The 22,532-nt window shown below is 39.9% G+C and overlaps 2 protein-coding genes across 6 annotated transcripts; both read left to right on the forward strand.

Annotated features, from left to right (window-relative positions):
• The first annotated feature begins 5,633 nt into the window (after positions 1-5,633).
• Positions 5,634-15,706, forward strand: il12rb1 (interleukin 12 receptor subunit beta 1). Of its 4 annotated transcripts, none has more exons than XM_041040505.1 (16): positions 5,634-5,789; positions 6,492-6,615; positions 7,137-7,288; positions 7,479-7,618; positions 7,730-7,751; positions 7,938-8,009; positions 8,471-8,593; positions 9,186-9,262; positions 10,033-10,270; positions 10,871-11,014; positions 11,410-11,508; positions 11,829-11,984; positions 12,682-12,837; positions 12,969-13,038; positions 13,702-13,777; positions 14,035-15,706. In XM_041040505.1, the coding sequence occupies exons 1-16, from the start codon at positions 5,684-5,686 to the stop codon at positions 14,341-14,343; spliced, it is 2,064 nt and encodes a 687-aa protein (XP_040896439.1). In that variant the 5' UTR covers positions 5,634-5,683; the 3' UTR covers positions 14,344-15,706. The 4 variants fall into 4 exon arrangements, with proteins under 4 accessions (XP_040896439.1, XP_040896442.1, XP_040896441.1 ...); XM_041040508.1 differs by having other exon boundaries at positions 12,682-12,844; positions 14,035-14,185; XM_041040506.1 differs by lacking the exon at positions 5,634-5,789 and adding an exon at positions 6,202-6,259.
• A 992-nt stretch (positions 15,707-16,698) lies between these two features.
• On the forward strand, positions 16,699-22,532 carry klhl26 (kelch-like family member 26). Of its 2 annotated transcripts, XM_041041165.1 has the most exons (3): positions 16,699-16,948; positions 18,399-18,581; positions 19,096-22,532. In XM_041041165.1, the coding sequence occupies exons 1-3, from the start codon at positions 16,899-16,901 to the stop codon at positions 20,675-20,677; spliced, it is 1,815 nt and encodes a 604-aa protein (XP_040897099.1). In that variant the 5' UTR covers positions 16,699-16,898; the 3' UTR covers positions 20,678-22,532. The 2 variants fall into 2 exon arrangements, with proteins under 2 accessions (XP_040897099.1, XP_040897100.1); XM_041041166.1 differs by lacking the exon at positions 18,399-18,581.

Below are 22,532 nucleotides of genomic sequence, written 5' to 3' on the forward strand. Positions count from 1 at the left end.
TGGTGAACTCTGGGCTCATTGCTCAGCTTAAAGGTCAGTGAGATGAGCTCCTCTCCTTTGGCCAAAACTGCAGCTTAGACTGCCCTCTGGTGGCAGTGAGTCACAGCACTGGAAACCTCCTTCCACAGATTAAATTTAAATCTGAATGCTGCAGCTTTTCATCACAACCTCACTTGTCTCTTCATGTACACACTTTTATCTTTTATCTACAAGATGCTCACGGACATACTGCAATAATAAACACTGATTTTACCAGCTTGTCACAAAAATATGGCAATACACCCAGCCACAAAAAGCTATTCTGCAATTGATGTATGCACTCTTTCTGTGCTTAGAAAGTAACCATGGTGAAACCAAATGAAAGAGTGCCACCTCCAGGTCTCCAAGTGAGTAGTATAGCATAGAAAGGGTAGTAAAGGGTAGCCATGTGCTTCTATTACTTCTGGGCTGGAACCTGAAATTAAAAGATGATTAGTGCAAAAGACAAGCAGCTGCAATGATGTGTGGCCATGACAATCAGACTACACAATAATATTTTATACTGTACAGTAATACAGAGTGATTGATACTGATGACAGCAAGGCCAGTGAGCAAGGCCAGTGAGCCATTCCTGACACATGGTTGACCTCAATACACACATGCCCGCCCCGTCCCCCTGAAAGCTAGTGCATTTTTTTTTTTATGATACTGAAATCATTTTTGTATGGATTTCCTTTAAAATTATGTTCATGTCATGAACATTAAAGTAGATAAAAACATTAACATGAACAATACATATTTTAACTTGTGCTGTCCAATATATTTAATCAAGAGACATGGCTTTCGTCTCTGACCAACTAATTAAACAATGAATATGCCTCTCGTGTGACTTTGATTTTTATTATCATGTTTGTACTTAAACAGATGATGCAGCCACCTGTCTTGGTTCATTCTGCGTTCTTGATCGTGATTTATGACGTGTGAACCACTTTACTGCTTCATTCGGTATCAAAACCCTGTCATTGGTTTAGTTGTCCTGCAACAATGTAGCGTGGGTTCGATTCCCGTCAGAGCTGCGTGTTATTTAGCTCATGAATTAGACATTTGGAATGAGATCACATTTGCCATCTGGGGACTGAACACCCAGTATTCAACATCTTTTAAGCTCAAACAATCCCAAACAATCCATGAACCAATAAATGACACGTCTTCATTGCACTTCATTTTATTGACCACTAGATGTCCTACTCGAGCACTGTGTCATTGAAGCCTCGGGTAATGAACCATTTTTTTGAATCAGGTGTCGAAGCTTCAACAAAGCCTCGATCAGCCATCACTAGCAATGCCCCCCGAGAAGGCCCGAGAGCCTGTACACTCATCTCAGTCAGGGTGCCGTCTATACATGCATATGCTGCTGGGGGATGTTGGGAGATGGGGACGGCTGCCACACTCTCCATAAAGCCAGCCACCACCTTGAGTCAGGGTGACATCTATACATGCATATGCTGCTGGGGCATGCTGGGAGATGGGGAAGGCTCCCACACTCTCCATAAAGCCAGCCACCACCCTGAGTGAGGGTGCCGTCTATGCATGCATATGCTGGGAGATGGGGAGTCTGACTGTCATGGAGCTAGATAAATAGTATTTTTCTCTTTGACTGCACCAGATGATAATGTGGTTTCAAGTGGATTAATAATAATAATAATAATAATAATAATAATAGAAGACCATGTTTGTTATTTTGCATGGCTGATTGTAACCCTACATAATCTTCACTTATATTTTGTGTTGTCATTTTCACATGGTACTGTTGCAAATACAGATTATACCATGGTATGTTTTGGGCTTCGCTGGTAAAGAGGTTTATGTGTACATGGGTAAAGAGGGTGTGCTTGAAGAACATGGCAGTGGGTGTGCTTGTGTAACTGTTTATGAATTTTCATTAAGAAATTTTTTTTCTTAATGAAAAGTTTTTCTACAGTTTTTGGACTTTTTTTCTTTAACAAACTATTTCCCCAGCCTTGGAAAAAACCCGTTCAGACGGCACAGATGATTCTGGGGTGGGTGTGTGTGTGTGTGTATTTATATGTAATGAATCTATATGTCTTATCTATATCTAACGTTATTTAGGATTATATATCTATATACCTATCTATATAACTCTTTATCTATATCTATCTAATTTATACATTATATATCTATTGCTCCATCTATACTGATTTTCCAAAAATACACTATCAACACTACTAACTCTCAAAACACTAAACAACCGAGAAAAATTCAAATGACCGCCACTATACAGAGCTATCCTATCTCTGAACACACTCGATCCCGAACCAACCGAACCAATCATGTGAATCGTATGACGCCCGACGCACTCACTTGCTTCGAACGTCACTCAAGTGCTTCAAACGTCAGTGAGCAAACCACACCTCAGCTTCAGTTCAGTACAACTGCCTCATGAGCTACCGCGCATGGGTCGGAGCCTCGAGTGTTAGAGGACCGTCACCAGGGTCAACTCCCACACTCTTCCAACCTAGCCACCACCCTGAGTCAGGGTGCCATTTCCAAATGCATATGCTGGTGGTGCATGCTGGGAGATGTGGAGGGCGCCAATTTGCCAATTCCCCACACAATAATATGATAGATAATAGAAAACAGCTTAGCGGCGCAGATTATTATTTTTTTTCACGTGATTGTGCCGCCCCCCCATGTGATGCTGCCCCGGGTGGCTGCCCGGTTTGCCGGTGCCAAAAAACCGCCACTGGTTTGACCTTGATGGACACTGGTACGTAAAATAAAACAAATAAAACATATTGTGCTGCACATTACCAACCAAGAGGAAAGACAGTGTAATTGGATTTTTGCTGCCTCTGCTTTGTCAACAACAAAAAAAAGATGAAAGGACATTAATTACACACTGTTGTAAAGTGTTAGAAATTCAAAAAGAGTAGACAAGTAGTAGACACCTGCATCAAAGTGTTCACTTTTTAAAGTCCATCAGAAACATGAATATAGGACATCTTTATCTAAGCACCTGATTTGTCACCACAGTGACATAACTCTGGCTGAGTATGAGCTAAAGGTTTTCAAAAGTTATGATATGATAATTCTGACTCAGATACTCTAAACTTAAGATTCCCATTCCCAGAGAGTTCTCTGCCCTACCTCTATCTGTTGGATAACCTGTGGTACAACACATAAAAAAGTGAAGCACAGAAATAGTACAGCATATTAAAGAGACAATTATCCCATTGGACAGCTGGTAGTATAGAGTGTCAGGACTGAACGTGGACTGAACCCAAATGCACGACTCCAAAGCGAAAATTCAGAAAAGCAAAGTCTTTATTAAACAAAGTGACAAAATAATAATCACCCGATAGGGGAAAAGGGCTCAAAAAACTAAAGTCAAAACGAACAGAAAATCACTCTATTGAGGAAACCAAAAATCACTCATTCGAGGAACAAACGGTGAAACAAAGGCAAGGCAATTAGTGAAAACAAGGAAGATCAAAATGCAAAAGAACAACAAAACCTGATGAGAGATACAAGGACAAGATATGGACGCTGGTTCTCTTGACGGAGGACAAGAAGAACTGGCACGGAACAAGGGGAGGCGCAGACTATATTTACACAACAGGTAAGGGGAAACAGGTGGAAACAATTAGGGCGGGGAAGACAATCACAAAGGCGGGAAACCAGACAAAGGCAAGAAGTAAAATGAGACAAGAAACACAAGGACAATGATTTCAAAATAAAACACGAGACAAAACATGACAAGGCACTGTTTACGGATCATGACATAGAGACAGACGTAATTCCCTTTTAGAGTTGCTGGAACATAGTTAAACAAATTCCAAAATCACAAAACTACAACTCACTGATGCAGTTTGTTTGACATCTCAGTTTTAGCTCTTGACAGACATGCAGTAATTAACACTTCCCTCCAAAACACATGCACAAAGTAGCTCTCTATTGGCTGTTGAGAAATGTGATCTGAAATTGTGGAGTTGTGGTTTAGAAACACAAAGAAATATTTTTGAAACTTAAAAAAGGGTTTTAACAAAGAATTCAAGTAAGTAAATCTAGGCACACTAAACAGAAACCAAAGACAGAAATCAGAACACGGAAAAAAGAATGGCAGTTGTAAGACTGGTCTTTAGTAATCACAGGGAGAGGGTGGAACGATGGTCTGATTCACAGGTGAATTGGTGGGAAAGCCTGACATCCCCACACTCTGTCCAAACAAAAACAAGACACACACACACACACACACACACAGAGAATAGACAAACCACACAGACTGAGCAGAAATACAGAAGACACAAGAGGAGAGGCCAATCCTAACAGAGCCAGCTTTACACTATGTATTTTCATGTATAAGTGAACAGGAGCCACCTTTACCAAGTGAAAGTGTGAGTGATTTGGTATGAAACCGTAACTTGTGTAAATGGGAACTGGGGAAAGAAAATGAGGATGTAACATGAGTTACAGGAGAATGACAGCCTCCACCACCACAACACCAACTGAAGGTGTAGTTGGCTATTAGTTATTACAGCATTTTTCACATCCCAATATAAAACCATTTACTGCACATGTAATTTTGATTTTGGCATTATTAGGAATTAGCAGTTACACGAAAGGCCTCCATCCATCTCCTTCAAAGTGCTTCTCTTTCTCATCATCATTCAGGTAGGTATGATAGGATGAACACGCAGGTAAGGTTGTGTATCAGTCATGGCCAAAGGAAACAATGAAGACTATTGATTTCAAATGGGAAACAAACGCACAATCTCCTGCATCAGAGTCCTGTGTTTTGTTGACTTGTCCATCCAACCAGACCTCCTCCCTATGCAGCTTTTGTCGCTATTTATGGGTCATAATAGTAGTAAGCTGCATGCACAGATGACTTGTCGGCTTGTTTTCTGGGAGGACAGTTTCAGTTTACTGTTGAGTATTTCACAATAACTCCACTGCAACACAGTGTTACGAGTGTTTAGTGGACTCAAAAGCAGAGCACAGACTCAGGTCAGGAGTAGCAGATCAGGTGAAGGCAGGGAATGCGAGGGGGGAGGAGAGGCGGGATTTAAGTACTGCAGAGCTGATGACATAATGATGAGCAGGTGAGGGAAAAGGAATCAACATGCAGAGAAAGAGAAAGGCAGAGAAAGATTGTTGATTTTGTTGGGTTACAGAAACATTCACTTTCCTGAATAGCATACTGTAAATACTACTGTATTTTAATTTTCATTAAATCAGCATCTTGAACTGCAGCAGCGTTAATTGAGCAGCTTAAAACTTCACTGAGCCACATTTTTGATGTCAACATTGCATTAAGTGTGTACTTTCTGTGTAGTTAGAAAAGGTTGCTATACTGCAAAACTCTGAGAATTGTACAATGTAATGCAAGTTTCCTCTAGTTTGTCTTTCATGGGGAGCCTGACGAGTACAAAAACAGTTGTAGGGAAATGAACATTATAAAAAAAGAAAAACCAATAAAAAGACTTCAAAGGCTTGTCACTTTCAGAATGGCTGTTGTGTCTGTCTGCCACTGTACCGAATGCATCCTCCCCCCACCCCTGACACTGTGGTTTTGCTGCAACTCGTATAACCTAAAGGACTTGAAAGTTCTGTGACATTTCTGAGAAAGACAACTGAGTTACATGAAGGCAGGTTGACTGCATGGACCTTTACACACTGAATAATGATCACCTTTCCATACTTTCCACTATACCTCATGGAAACTTTGAAATGCAGGAGTTCACTACATGTATATGTTATGTTTGTGTTTCTTACAACGGTCAGCATGGGTAAGTCACAATGAAAAACCTTTTATTTTTACTTTTTCTTTACTTATGTGACTTTATTCTAGCTTTTAGTTTGCTTTTAACCAGATCATATCAAAACACTATGCATAATACTCACCAGACATTTGAAAGTAAAAGAACTTCTCCTGTAAGAGTAAAACATCAGCCACAACATGTTGGTTAGCTTATCAATATCATGTGGTTTACACTAACAGATGACATCCGCGGTGTGTTGCTCTGTGCAGCCTTACTAAAGTCCCAGCCTCCATAGTTTTGTCGAAATTGATATTTTACACATAGGCAGGTTATGTTTTTTTTACAAACAGGGTGCATTTTTTTTCTCAGTTTGAAGCGTGGTTCAGTCACAGTACTTAGACTGATGTACAGAACTCCAGGACCTCTAACCTTGTCAGAATGGCAAGATTGATGTGATGTGTGGTTCACTACAAAGTGGTTCACAGGAAAAAGGAGAGGTACATTTAAAAGTGGATCAACAATAAAAACGGTTACGTAAAATAAGAAAACTGCAGCTGCTGCATTTCCTGTTACTGTACTTTTTGCTGTATCAGCTTTGTTGCTGATCTCTAAAGAAGGATTTTTTATTTCTGGAGGAACTCAAGAAACTAACTATTAAAACTAACTAACTATTAAAACTATTAAAACTTTTTATTAAAATTAAAAATGTTGAAATATTTTTCTTCAAAGGGTCAGCATGTGAGGCTCCTTCAGCTCCTGAGTGCTTCAGGAGAAGGGCTGACGACACAGTTTACAAGTGCGAATGGAGCATGAATACAATAGAAAAGGATGTGACATTTGATCTTTACTTTAAGTGAGTATTGTGAAAGTGTATTTTAAAATATGACTGTATTTTAAAATGGTAACATTTACTTACTGTATACTGTGATATACTGTGTAGCACAACATGACTTTAAAGGAAATGTTTGACATTTTGGGAAAAAGGTTTGTTCACTTTCTTGTCAAGAGTTAGGTGAGAAGATTGATATCACTCTCATGTCTGTACAGAAAGTATGAGGCTGGAGCCAGTTAGCTTAGCTTATTTTAACAAAATCCCCCAGAAAATACAGATTTCACTCCATCTTCGAGTGTGAGGTTGGACAACACATTGTATGAACTGGTTTGTTCAAGCACAACTCAACCCCTTACTCTTGGCAAGACAGTGAATATGTGTATTTTCCAGAATGCTGAATGATTCCTTTAACAATTTTAAATTGGAGAAAACTGGATTTTGAGGAGTTAATATAAACTTTAAGTCTAACAGTGATGTCTTGTGAGATGCTTTCAGTTTCTGCCACTTTCCCCACACTCATACTTGTACATATTTATCTGTAGTGAAACAAAATTTGGGAGAACTAAGGAACCCCAGCAGTGCATCAGTGACGAGCTGCTGATCAAAAATCGGCCTGTTAACATTTGGGTAGAAGCTCATGTAGGAAACTCCAGCTGCAGATCACTCAGGAGGTCTGTTAAACTCAAGCACATAGGTAATGGATACTTCTGATTTCAGCCTACAGAAACAAAGATTTAAACATTGTCCTCTTTGAAGCAATGAGTACCTGATAACACACTGATGCCACAGTTTTCATTTTACTAGATACAATACATATGGATAAAGTAAATAAAATAATAATTTAAAAAAAACATCACTCACATGTTTTTACTTGTCCTTGACAGTTAAGTATGATGTGCCACAAAATATTGTGGTGTCCTGGTTAAAAAACAACCTCAGTTTAATCTGGGAGGCTGCAGAGAACAGTCCAGCTACAGCTGAGGTCTTGTTTCGACGAAACAAGACCTCAGAATCATGGGAAAAAGTAAGGCACATTTGTGTTGTTTTTTTCCCAGAACTATTGTATGTGAAGCAAATTTACACTCTTGCTACCCTAAATAACCATTTTAACCTTACATCTGCATTGCTGTTACAGATATCAACTACTACCATTATGTGTAAGTACTCTTGTGTCTTCCTTATAATTTAAGACTTTCAAAAGTTTGTTCAGCATCAATTCATGTTTCCTGTGGGTGATATGTTCTGTGATTCTTGTGAATCTACTTGTGAAACATCCTGACGGCCCATGCTGCTGGTTTTGTCTGCTGTAGCCCACTAAATTACTTTATTTCTCCTTTCCTCAGTGACTGCACACAGGCCTAAAGACGTATCAACGTCTCACTGTCAAAGTCAGAAAAAAGAGGTGAAACTTGAATGTACGTACACCTGTTTGCAATCCAAGACCAGCTCAACCATATTGCAACCCAGTCTGCCCACTGACCACAGAGTCCCAACTGATAGCAACCCAACTCTCCATTGAACTCCCAGTATGACTGCGAACCCAGATGTTAAAGTTACCAGGAGTATTACTGGGATTAGTAACTGTGTTGTAATTCTAATACCTTACACCATTCATTTCTGGAGGAAGTAATCGCATTACTGTAACACATTGCTAAGTAATGTATTACTGCTGTTCATCACAGAGGTGGCAGACCAGAACATGTTTGCATGAGTCTTTTTTGTAACAGACAATTTTCAGAAAACACACAAGCAACCAGTTCTGTCATTCACGTATGAGAACTTGTTGAAAATGCAACATGTGAGAGGAAAAATAATCTACCAGAATTTAGAATGTCTAATGAACAAAATGTCTCTGCTTTCCTTTTTTTCTGTACAGACCAGGTCATTGTTGTGAATCTCTTGAGGAATTCAACTTACCAGGTTCAGATTAGACATCAGTCCACTAAGGTCCAGAACCCACTGTGGAGCAAATGGTCTCCAGTTATGCTTGTTCCTGCAGGTGAACTCATGTTTTCTATGTAAATTAATGCATTAATGCAACAATGATTTACATCATTCCATTTCTCAAAAAATGAATGTTGAATCTTAAAGCTGCACTTGATGTAATAGAAAAGTCCTATTAATTTACATACACGACTCATAAAGGGACACAACAACAGAAAAGTTCATCAAATCCCCACTGACTGATATCTGTAACTCGATTCTTCCCTCTCTGAACAGTGGCTTCAGGTATAATTACTGGCCTGATATGGTCAGTGCACGCTGGATGCCATGAAAAAAAATAATTTCATACTCAAACATTAAATACATAACCTGGACGTATGTGTGCCCAACACTTCTCCCACCAAAGTACTTTAAATTATGTTACACTTCTAAGATTTAAATTTCCCTAAATTTATACAGATAGCTCTTTCCTACTTTTGGAGATGGCAAACTATTACCAGATGCAGCTTTACCGAAAAGTTTAAAACACTTAATTTTAGTTTAGTTGCTTTTAGTTGTAAACATTAGACAAAGAGGCTGAAACTACTTGCAAACTTTCTCTAAAACTTAAATACTCTGCTCACTAATATTTTGTGTTTTTACTGCAGCGCTTGAACATGAACCTGAGGTCACCATGAAAACAAAACTTTTAAATGGCACTCGAAAGGTGATGCTAACTTGGAAGGTAAGCCAGTGAAGAAAAAGCAACACCAAAACAATTATTTTCATCACTGATTCATCTGCCAGTTTCTTTCTTTCTTTCTTTCTTTTTTGGATTAAATGATTAATCCTTTAATCTATGAAACTATTGTAAAAAAAAAAAAAAAAAAAACTTCATCACAGCTTTGCAGAGCCAAACAGGACAGCTTCAAAATCTTGTTTTGTTAAACAAAAAGTCCAAATAACCAAAAATAATTGAAAATGTTTATAATCATATGGCTGAGAAAAGCAGGTAAATCCTCTGATGTGAGTGTCTGCAATCAGGGAATGTTTAACATTTCAATATATTTGCTTGAAAAATGAAACAATTAATTGACTAATCATTTCAGCCTTATATTATGAGCTGCTCTTGATAAAAGCATAAAAAGCCTTTAAAAGTCATGTTTTTCTGTTTGTTTTCCCCAAACATTTTACTGGCACCTCCATCTACTACAGACCCATTTCTACTGCTACTTGTATTAATTCTACTACTACTTCTATTGCTAACAATGACAATAATTAAAAGAACACATTAAAAGAACAAATCCGGCCCGCTTAAAAATTAATCAACAACAATTGACACTTTGTTTCCCCTTTTAGACATTTAGACATTAGACATTAGACATTTAGACAATTTGAATGATTGACCTGTTGTCCCCAGGCAGGGTTGTACCATTCATAGTAGATTATTATTGCCTTGGTCAGTTGGTGCTGTTTCTGGTGTTTGTTTGAACTGAGGTCTCCTCTGCTCTTCAGCCGATGCCACATGCAGCAGCAATCAGAGGAGTGACCTACAGACTGGAGGACACACAGTCTTCTCATGGATGTCCTTGTGCGAGGACAGAGAGAAGGAGGCATAACACCAGCGAAACAAGTTACACTACTTACGTGTCGTACTCTGCTGTCAACATCTCTGTTATTGCCATAAATGCAGCAGGGTGTTCTCCTTCAGCAATTGTACAAGTACCCGCCAAACCTGCTGCAGATTTAAAAGGTAGGCCTAAGTGTCTGAATGTGTCCAACCCACTATCACGCCAGTTCATGAAACAATCACAAAATGTAATGTGCTGATTTGTATACATGGACACTAATTTTCCATCATTTTCCTGAAACTGTGCACCACTTTCAAATTAATGAGTGAAATGCCACACGCATTGACGGCAGCGAAGTCACAAGGAGATGGAACCCTGGTCTCTCACACCAGAGACCAGGGTTCATATCCAGAGTCCTGTCTGTTGCTGGGTTTAGGCAGCAAATGCACTTTGGTTAAGCTTAGGGAAAGATGTGGTTTTGGTTAAAGTGCTGCGAATGCCTTAACATAGCCAGAAAAAAAGTGTTACTGTTACTGACACTGTAGTCACTACAAGTTGATATTTTCACAGAAGAAATGGGAAATTTCTGTCCACGTACACGAATCAACATGTTAAATGTTCTGTCTAGGTCACAAACTACCGTTACACTGGGTTGCAAATTGTGTGTCACAGAAAAAAAAATACATCACTATTTTATGAACTGTTGTGAGAATGGGCTATTGTGTCACATATGATGTATATTCATCAGTAAGCAGAGCTGTTCTTTCTTTTCTCCCTGGCAGTTTGTGACAAAACATTGTCGAACTTAAACTTAAACAAGAAAAATTGCAAGCAGTGGTACGAGCTTCAGGATGAAGATTCAAGGCCAGGAAATGTGATTACTTTAGCATCTAAGAAAAAAGGAGAAAGGAAAAAAGTAAAGAAGAGTAAGTTGTATTTAAATTACTTTTAACCACACCACTTCATCAACTGTGCACTGCAGAGACCAAAAAATAACGAAAGCAAAAAAGACAGGATAGAAACGTTAGATGGTTCAGTTTAGTTTACCCCTCCAAAACTGACTCTGTCAATTGTTCACCAAAACTTACCTTTGTTCTAACTTTGCACCAAATTCTATTGACAGTTTAAAGACATACATGTAAAAATAAAGATTATCTCATGCCATCGTTTCATTTTTACTAGAAAAAATAGTCAAATAGGTCACATTACAAACGAAAACACATTAACGTTTATCTTGTTCATATAAGGTCATGGCACGCCTGCCTTGGAAATACTTTCTGCACTAGAAATCAGTTTCATGCACTTTTTCTTTCCGTTGCAGGCATAAAGGACTATGTCCGCTACCTTTACTTTGAACACAAATGTGATAATGGAAAGCCACGTACAGTTGAAATGTGCCTCTTTTACCAAAAAGAGGGTGGTAAGTGTCTTTCAATCAGATTTCTCCACATAAGGTATACACTGGATGCACACAGTCAGCAGAATTATCAGACACAAGTTCTGCAAACTAAACATCAACGTATACAATATATGCTTTGTAAATGCCCCCCAGGCTAACTAAAAAATTAATAGTTTGCCAGATGAGTAGGCTAACTAAAAAATTAATAGTTTGCCAGATGAGTGCTGAGGTTGTGACACTGATCCAGTGCAGACTGGTGCATCACAGTCATAGAGGACAGCAAAGTTTGTCTCCACACACCATAGAAAACAGTAGTTTTTACCTTTTTTTTCCCTTGTCAGCACCAAGCAGAGAACCTCAGGAGTTTGTTGCTTTTAGCGAAACACACAATTCTGCTGATCTGTCCTGGAAAGCGATTGCCACCATGGACCAGCGAGGATTTCTCACACACTACAGCCTGTGCAGTGTGAAAATTAGCTCACAGGATGAACCAAAAGGTGTGAAAGCCACATTCTTATTCATCTGAAACTGTTTGTTTACTTTAGAAAGCCAAACGTTCTGTAGAGCTGAAGAGACACAAACTTACAGATGGGTGACAAATTAAGGGAAAAAGCAACACTAACTGTCTCAGTAAGCTTTTGCACCACCACTTGCCCACAGTTCAGCTTGGTGTTGATTCTACCAGTCTCTGCTGTAGCGATGGAATGCCATTTCTCCAAAAGTGGAGTTTTGATGATGGTGGTAGAGAGCACCACACTGGTCCAAAATCTCCCATAGGCTTTCAACTGGGTTGGAATCTGGTGACTGTGAGTACGTTAGCATATGATTCACATCATTTTTATGCTCATCAAACCATTCAGCGACCCTTGGGGCCCTGTGGATGGGGGCATTGTCGTCCTGGAAGAGACCACTGCAGTTAAGTGGGTGCATGCAGTGCACCTGTGTGGAAACATCTGCATTCAATATGTTTCTTCACTCATTTATTCAGTTTTTTCCTTTAATTTGTCACCTGTATGTATTTCCTCATGTATAGCTGTATGTTTAGTTACAAATGTACACGTTTTCAACAACTTTTGATATCTAGCTTTTGAATGACAAATCTTCACTCAGAGTATGAGAGAAAATGAAACTTGCCAGTAACACAGCAGCATATATTTTACCATGATTAAGTTTTTCCACATCTCATTTCATCAGACTGTCATAACATATCAGCATCGCTGCAAACATACCACCTGGAAAACTTGACACCTGGAGCAAAATACAACATCAGCCTGACTGGAGTAACCCGTGTGGGAGAAGGACCTAAAGCCACAATAACTATCAATACATTGCCAGAGAAGCCACTGAACGGTATCAGGTTTACAGAATCAGCTCTCATGTTTGTAGTTTTTCATCAAGTTAAATACAAATCTGTAGAGAAGTCTTTCCACATGTGAGTTCTAACTCATTTCCCCTGTCTTACTTTTCTCCCCCCAAATTAGTGTGGTTGAGTTTTGGCCTGCTGTTTTTGTTTTTTTTAAGCTCAACAGTATGCACCGTTGTCTTGAAGAGGTAGGTGACCTCCCTACTTTAAATACCCATAATGAGTATTAATAGCCATACAAAAAGCAGTATACATTCTCTTTGTAGAGAGGTGTGGCGAACAGTTGAAATATTCTGACTTTCTTTAAATGTTTAACAGCCGCTGCTTTAGCCACAAGTCACAATAACACAATCCCACACCACATTTTGTTTAATTTTTGAAGATGTTCTTGGGTTTGTTTGTTTTACTTTTGGGATGAAAACTGTTTAAATGCTTCTGTGACACAGTAACAGTAGCACAAACAGAATCTTACATAAATTTAGCATAAGCCAGTGGTCATCCCAGACCAAATAAAGGAGCTTTAGTAACAAAACCCAAGACAGTATTGAATTGAGTGAGAGTGAATTTTATTGTTAATTAACCTGTTCTTTTCTTTTCTAAGAGAAAAGAAGAGAGATATTTTATTCTTTCTATAGTTAAACAGTTTCACTTAAATTCCATTGTGTGTAGGTATTTGTATTACTCTTACTCTGACCTTTTCTCATGTAAACAGAGGGAGAGGGGAAACAATCTTGGTGAACATTAGTGCAGTTTTTGTCTTATCTAAACAGTTGTTTTATGTAAAATTTTTAATCGGTCCTTCATCCTGGAAGAATTGTTTTTAACAGTTTCTACTCTGTTCGAATATATAGAATCGCAAACAAGGTCTTTCGCCCTGTGCCTATGCCTGTTATTCCAGATTTCACCCCCAATCAGCCGGAGAATCAGGTAAATCTCAGAAACAGACTGCTCCTCACCTGGTTTTGGAACTATTTATCAAGTGGAAAGTTATTACTCTTTCTGAAACCCTGACAGCTACACTTTTATTCATTTATGTACTAAAGTTTGACCATACAGCAGTACAGCAGAACTCATTTCCTCAGATATAGAGAATCAAGTGCACAGTAAATCAGTGCAGTTATATATATATAGGAATTATCAGCTGTTGGGTAAACTTTACTGTAATGTGTTAATGTGACCTACAGCAGGAGATGCTGGATGAGATAGAGGAGGTGCATGAGCTGACCCTGCTCCAGCTGCATCCAGAGGGGAAGTCTTTCCCTGACGAGGCATGGGAGACCACTGACCTCCAAGAAGAGTGGGATGATGGGCGTGATGTGGACGCAGAAAATGAGAGCAGTGATTCGAGGATGTCAGGAGAAATCAGCGATGAGAGCCCTGGCTCTACAGATCAGGCACTGAGGAGCTCCAGGGAAGGAGGAATCACAGATCTCGAACAGGTGGACAACGAGATTGCCATGCTGATATACAGGAATGGTTTGGTCTTAAAATGATGTAAGTGCAGACTTTACTGCCTCATAACACAAAGTTGCACCAAGGGTTTACACATTTGTTCACTTCTAAAGACGTGATGAATGCATTTCTTGCTTTAAGAGTTTTATCTTTTTGGACAATAACATATTTGCAAAAGCATCTTGTTATGGAGAATGTAGTTTTTCCTGTTTGACATTTGCATGTTTTTCAATTTTTCCAGTAACATTTTAAGATCAGTGTTCGACAATTTATTTCAACATGGTCAACAGTATGGCCTTTAAATCTTACTCATTGCAAAACTATAAAATTTGATCAAATGTAATAAAACCATAACACTTTAAACAATGATCAGATAAACAAAATTGTTGGTCAGTGTGAAATGAAACCTGAGACTGACAAAAAAAAGCATGGGATGTAACGGCTGCAGCAAGAAGAGAACAGAAGAGAACATGTGACAGGAAGTGGTCACAACAAAAAGAGAATGACCTTTCAAAAACGTACTTCAGGCAAGGTAAAAACCTAGATTATTCATAGCCAAAGACATATGTGGTGTTTTCGATCTACCTTGTTAAAACTAGAACATGCCATGTTGATTCGTCAGAAGTGATGACAGCCTTACTTCAGTTTTCACCACACTGCACTTTAAGTTCTCAGAAAAAAAAAAAAAAGGTTTTGTTTACCCCTTCCCTTGTATTGTTTGGTTGTGACCCGCTTGAGGAGAGTGAAGTCAGTAAGAATGTCCCTCTGTTGTGTTGCGTATTTTATCTCTCACCACATCAATATCAAAATCACAGACCACAGACGGTGGCCTATCATCTGATAAACATGATGTGTGGTTAAAATACTATCAAATGATACTACAGTGTTTTGTCAGTGAGTGTATACAGTGTAAGTGGACTTAAGTTTCCAGAGCTTATTTTATCAACATTTATTAGCATATTTATGCTGTGTGTGTGTGTGTGTGTGTGTGCGTGTGTGTGTACAGGTGCTCCTAATAAAGTGCTCACTGGAGGTAGTTTTTATGACTTTATACTGTATACTACTGGGAAGTTTCTTTTCTGTAATAATAAAAACCAGGATTTATTTGTTGATTATATTTCTTATTATTAATCTGAATCTGAAAAGTATCTGAAGTTCTCAAATAGATATAATGAGCTGAAAGGTACATTTGATTCTGAAATGTAGTGAAGAAGAAGTATAAAGCAGTAAAACATGAAAATACTCATGTAGAGTACAAGTACTTCAAACTTGTGCTTAAGTGAATGTTCTTAGTTACTCTTTACCACTGTATATTGGTGCTTGTAAAGGATCTGAACAGTGCTGTAATGATTAATTGATTCGTGAGTCGAAAGAGAATAAAATGGCAACTATTTTGCAAATCGATTAAATGTTTTTGTCATTTTTTTTCAAGCAAAAATGCCAAAAAAAATGATCTGGTTCCAGTTTCTCACATGTCAGGACTTGAATTTAATCGAAAATGAAAGTAATCAATAGTTGCAGCCATGGGCATCGCACCCTTGGGGGATGTAGGTGTTTTAACACCCACACTTTTCCCGGTGAGAGGGTTCAACACCCACACTTTTTCTGCAGTTTTGCACAAACTGTGACCGGCTGATGATTAGCTTTTCTGCCTTAAGTACCGCCTCTCTTGCTGTTTTTATTTATCGTTTAGCTGCTAAGGGTGCAGGAACTAGCTAGCTTCATGATTCACATAGCCACCCAAAAGTGGCTCATTTGAAGCCTAAGTATTGTTTTTGTGGACGTGTTAGTGCAACTAAGCAAACTTTATCAGTCTCACAGTACTGTCAGACCCATGACACTATCAAGCTTACCACTCTCTTTTTGTCACGCAGTATCATAAGATGCAGAAAAGAAGGCAGGAGAAGATTGACACCTTTTTCAAAAGAAATCCTGTAAATGAAGTTGAAAGCTTAAAGTTGAAAAATGTTGACATTAAACAACAGTAGCCTATTTCAATTAGATATTGTTTACATTTATTTCATGATATTACTTTTCAGTATTCACTGAGGTTTGCTAGTGCCACAGCTGTAAAATTTCTCAGTGTTCTGTAGGTGAGCATTGAAATAAATTTAAGGTTTAAATAACGACATGCTGTAAATGAGTTCAATTAAAAACATGTAATAACACACAAACATTAAATGTCTCAATTTGTAGCTAAGGCTGAAACTACAAACTACAACCCCGAGGGGACACCACCCACACTTCTGAAAAGCTAGCTACGGCCCTGGTTGTAGCCCTAAATGCGAATACTTTGGACGACTCCCAGTGGTCTATATGTGAAACTGCAAATGATGTCGACATGTAGCGGTGGCGCCTCCCAGTGGTCAGAAGCTGTCGGTACAGGGGGAGGACGGGAGGCAAACAGCCGGTTGGAGAGGTCATCACCGTCTTTACCACAGCAGCAGCACGGACAGACGGCTCTCTCCATCTCCATCCGTGCCTGCAGAGCGGGCTGTCTCCACACTTTTAAAACACCATGAACAGGCCCATCGTGCTAGTGACCTTCTGGTAACAGTCCTGAAAATGCCCTATGCGAGCTGCTCTGTGCTAGAAGATGGCGGAGTCGGATGGTGGGGATTTTGCTTCGAAGCATCCGCAGAACAGGTGAGTGAAGCGGCGTGATGATATGGTGTGTCAACGCTGTTTGACTGGTACCCCGGTGTTTACTTCCTTAGAAGCCTCCACGGCTTCGGGACTGCAGCCCAGTCTGAGCACGCTGGAGCCTCACGGCGCTTCGGCTTGACACTAGGAAACACCGAGGAGCTGTCCGGGCCTCCGGGCATTCACAGTGCCAGCGTTTTAAATCGATGAACAGCTGTATAAACAAAGTAGGGCTGTAACAGTTGTCCATTTAGAGGAGCAGACACACCTTACCCAGTCTGCTGTATTGTAACAGGTGTACCATATATTGACGTTATTTCTCTTAGTTGGGGAGTTCTTTGATAAGCGTTTAGCTTCCTACCTGTCCTGCACAAGCTCTTGTTTACTTTGGATTCATGTATGTTTGAGTATATGGAGGTAGGAGTGTCATCATAGTATGCTGTGAAAAAAGGAGTAGAGGGGTGAGCTGTACACTGAATGGTACATGCTACAGTTGAAAAGTGAACTTTCAGGTAGACACACTGCCATAGTGTTGAGTATTGTTTGGTCTGTACACACACAGACCTAAATGCTTCATTGCATCAGTCTGTAGCCCATTTTCATGACCTAATTTCTGCCTGGTGTCAAACTGATCTGAATGTGAAAAATGTTGGATTCGAACATTGAACATTAACTGGGGTATAAACAGTCAATGCATCTTGGCAATTTGTAATCTGCCCGTTATGTAATTGGATGCCATTTGGATCTTATTTAACAAGGCAGGTCACTAGAGGATGTGCTAACAAAAACTATCATGGCAGTTGTCACAGTACAACTGGGATTTAAACAGAAAGCACCGTTAGAGTATGCTGCAGTTCACAGATCAACTATATTGATGCCAGTAATTCTAGGAAGATATGAACACTCTTACAGAAGTTTTTTTTTTATCTGTGGTCATAATTCAGTCTTTATCTTTTATAATGTTTGCTGACCCGACGCAATGGGTTTTATACCCACCACATGTTGTTCTGCACCCTGAGGTTTTGTTTATATGCACCTATGATAGTACTGTTCTCACCTACTGTAATTATGCTTCTTACTGGCAGATTAATTTTTGTTTTGTGTACCCAGCAATGAGGTGTCTACACAGAGTGATGTTATTTCTCCTCCATAGCAATGTTGCTATGCTTGTGTGAGCAGATACGCTCTCACTAATTTCACTTCCCCCTGGTTGATTGTAGCAACTTAGATTGCTGTGTGCAATAACATTTCTAGTTGACAGCAAACTCTACATATCTACATATCATTGAGCTTTACAGCCTATTTGGCGGCATACATAAAAAAAATACATTACTATCTACATTAAATTTAGTTTGAGAATTCGATTACTGGAAAAAGTATGTAGTTTTTAATTGGAAAAAGGTGCAGGATCCCTTGATTCACTCCTTGTGACAAGGCCTTTTTTCTCTTCCAGTATGGCTAACAAGAATAGCACCCTGCGCTGTACTTTCTCAGCCCCAAGCCACAGTGCCACCCTCCTTCAGGGCTTGTCGGTCTTGCGGGCTCAGGGCCAACTACTTGACGTCGTGCTGGCCATCAACGAGGAGCGCTTCCAGGTCCACAAAGCTGTGCTGGCTGCCTGTAGTGATTACTTCAGGTTAGTGAAGTCATAAGACTTTTTGCTGCCCATTTACAGTTTATACTGGAAGCACTTAGGTGATTTTCTTACTCAGAGCAATTTATACAGAGTGCACTGTTAGAGTAAGCGGCACTTCACACGTCAACTATTTTTAAAGCAATGCAGTTTAGAGAGGAAGGCAACAGTGGGAGAAATGTGAAAGACAACAAAATGCAAAATCATGCACTCACTTGTTTGATTTTCTTCCTTGATTTGAGCGATTATACCTCATACTTTACAGAGTTCCTGCTGATTATAAATTATGGAAAGATGTATTCCAGACATGGAAGGTCAGAACGTTTTAAAATAATAAATTATTAAACATAAGTTAGATCTTAAACAGACCTTAAACAAAACAATAATGCTGAATGACAAAAACCTTTCCACGTCATGCAGTTGTTCTTAAAAAGTTACAGAAGGTAGTTCCCTTCATTCAGAGGAGATGGAATTGTAAAATGTCATGTTTTTTTACTGACTTGTTCTTATGTTTCAGAGCAATGTTTACCGGAGGCATGAGGGAGTCAAATCAAGATACCATTGAGCTGAAGGGTTTGTCTGCCCGTGGGCTGAAACATATTATCGACTTTGCCTACAGCGCAGAAGTCACATTAGACCTGGACTGTATTCAGGATGTGCTCGGAGCAGCTGTGTTTCTTCAGATGGTCCCAGTCGTGGAACTCTGTGAGGAGTTCCTCAAGTCAGCGATGAGCGTGGAGACCTGCCTGCACATTGGCCAGATGGCCACCACCTTCAGCCTGTCTTCCCTCAAGGAGTCAGTGGATGCCTTCACCTTTCGTCACTTCCTCCAAATCGCTGAGGAGGAGGACTTTCTGCACATTCCCATGGAGCGCCTTGTCTTCTTCCTGCAGAGCAACAAACTCAAGAACTGTAGTGAGATCGATCTCTTCCACGCTGCCATCAGGTGGCTCCAGTATGACGAGTCTCGCCGGGCTACTGCCAGCAGCGTTCTCTGCCATGTCCGGTTCCCACTCATGCGCTCCTCCGAGCTGGTGGATAGTGTTCAGACGGTGGACATCATGGTGGAGGATGTGCTGTGCCGCCAGTATCTCCTCGAGGCCTTCAATTACCAGATCCTTCCCTTCCGACAGCATGAGATGCAGTCCTCGCGGACACTCATTCGTTCTGACGTCATGTCACTCATCACATTCGGTGGCACGCCGTACACTGACAACGACCGCACAGTGAGCACCAAGGTGTACTATCTCCCTGACATCACTTCCCGCCAGTTCAAAGAGCTGACAGAGATGGAGACGGGCTGCAGCCATGCTTGCGTTGCCGTTCTTGACAACTTTGTGTATGTTGTTGGTGGACAGCACTTACAGTACCGCAGCGGCGAGGGCGCAGTGGACAGCTGTTTCCGGTACGACCCACACTTGAGCCAGTGGCTGCGTATCCAACCCATGCAGGAGGCCCGTATTCAGTTTCAGCTCAACGTGCTACATGGACAGCTGTATGCCACCGGAGGGCGCAATCGATCTGGCAGTCTGTCATCTGTGGAGTGTTACTGCCCAAAGAAGAACGAGTGGACGTATGTGGAACCATTAAAACGAAGGATTTGGGGTCATGCAGGGACTCCCTGTGGAGAAAAGCTGTATATCTCAGGGGGTTATGGCGTCTCGCTGGATGACAAGAAAACTCTTCACTGCTATGACCCAGTATCAGACCAGTGGGACTTTAGAGCTCCCATGAATGAACCCAGAGTACTGCATGCCATGATCAGCACCAGGGATCGGGTTTATGCTCTGGGCGGTCGCATGGACCATGTGGACCGCTGTTTTGATGTGCTGGCTGTCGAGTATTACGTTCCAGAGAGCGACCAGTGGACCACTGTCAGTCCCATGAGAGCAGGGCAGTCTGAGGCAGGCTGCTGCTTATTGGACAGGAAGATCTACATCGTTGGAGGCTACAACTGGCACCTGAACAACGTCACAAGCATCGTACAGGTGTATAACACGGAGACAGATGAGTGGGAGAGGGATTTGCATTTCCCAGAATCTTTTGCCGGCATCGCTTGTACACCGATTATACTTCCACAAAACACCACACAACGCTAACTGTCTGACCTGTGACTGTGAAGGTTTTATTCCATGTGCTCTTTCTGCCGACCATTGAGTCAACACAAGGTGTGAACATAATGTAAGCTATTTTTATGTGTGTATGTGTTAGTGTGTGTGTGTTTCTTTGAGAGAATGACCTGACACCTACTAAGCAGCATTGCACAGAATTGTATTATTTTTTTATCCTTGTTCTGGGTAAGATGTGTCTAATCAAAAGGCAGACGTTTGTTGAACAAATTGTAATTTGAAAACTCTAAACGGTTTTTACTTTGGGACATGTTTATGTTTATGATACAGAAACTATTAAGAAACAACAAAGGTTTTGACAGTTTGTCAGTATTTACAAAGCTTTTAGCAAGGTGATGTTCAGAGTAACTTCCCAATTGAATTCAATAATGGATTGATTGGTTTATTATTACCAGTCTGATTTTCAGTCAGTCATGACTATATAATCCATCTTTTTTTTATAATATATGATCAATCTTTGATTATTGTACACTTTCCCATTTGGAAAACAACATCATTGGCAAATGAAATGAAAAGATATATAGTCCCTTTTCTTCCAAAATACCATTAGCAAAACGCACTTGTTAGCACAAAATTATTAATAATTCAATTTGTAAAAGTGTTACAGTTTTACCAATGAAGGTCTTAAGTTGTAGACAGCACAACTAGGCTCTATGATTTTGTCCCATCATTTTATCAGACTAAGTGTGACTTACAAAATCTCATTTTTGAATGAAAGTCTGAAGTCAAAATTTGCTGTGCAAAGGTGTTAAGAGACTCAACTTTATATTCTTAGACATTTTGATTGTACAGTTGTGATTTTTTTTTTGATTTGTTGTTTTATTATTTAAACAACCAAGATAACTGGAAATCTTACTGTTTTTATGTTTCCTCAAATGTACTAATTCAACAAACCACAATGCACAGACTTGATTGCACAAATAAACACTGTTAGCACTATAAACGCTTTTAGTATTGGATGTCTCAACTTTGAATCAGTTATCCACATTATGATGTTAATGTTTTTTTGTTTGTTTGTTGTTAATTGCTACTGTCCTCATGCTTCCTCAGCTTCCTCCCCCTAGACGTACCATTGTGGACCTCTTAAGGCAGCTACATAAATCAATGTATGTGTCCATGAGAATGTCAGTGTGTGCAGCTGCTTTTTATGTTAACCAAGTGCTACATGCTGCATTCAGTACATTCTTTTGTCCATAAACTTCATTAACACAGTAACATTTAACATCGCAGGGGGTAATTTTCCTTTTTTAAAAAGAAGCTGAGCTGTTGCTCAAACCTGCACAAATCTCTAATTTACTTGGGAAACATGCTCTAACTATCCTTTTGTCATGGCTGATACTGGCTCGTGTTTTTGTTTGACTTCATTGCTGCACTTTTCAGAGCAGTGAGACATTAGACATCTGACTCTGCTGCTGAAATTATCGATGTACTTAATGTGTGTAGGATGAAGCAAGCTTAAAGTTTTTTATTTCTTTTTAAAAGTGACCATCTGTATGGGTGGTTCTCAAGCTGGGGGGTTGTGAGATGTGACAAAGAGGGTGCAGACAGTTTCCACGTGATCACTGAGTTTGCATGGGGATGTTGTGAGTCCCAATACTAACCTTATCATTCTGGGGGTCATGACTCGAAAAGGTTGAGAACCACTGATCTATATGATGGCAAGGAGTGTCCACCTTAAGACTGTCTCCTGTTTGCCTTAGTGTGTCTTGTCTTGTTTGACTTGTACCAGTAAAAGCACATTATATTGTTGAAGTGTAATATAAAGGAAACTGCTGTAGTCTAAGGGGAATGTAGACATTTGTGTAGCTTTATGTGCATCCTTTAT

The sequence above is a fragment of the Toxotes jaculatrix genome, chromosome 6 (assembly GCF_017976425.1).
Source record: "Toxotes jaculatrix isolate fToxJac2 chromosome 6, fToxJac2.pri, whole genome shotgun sequence".
NCBI classification, from domain to species: Eukaryota; Metazoa; Chordata; class Actinopteri; family Toxotidae; genus Toxotes; species Toxotes jaculatrix.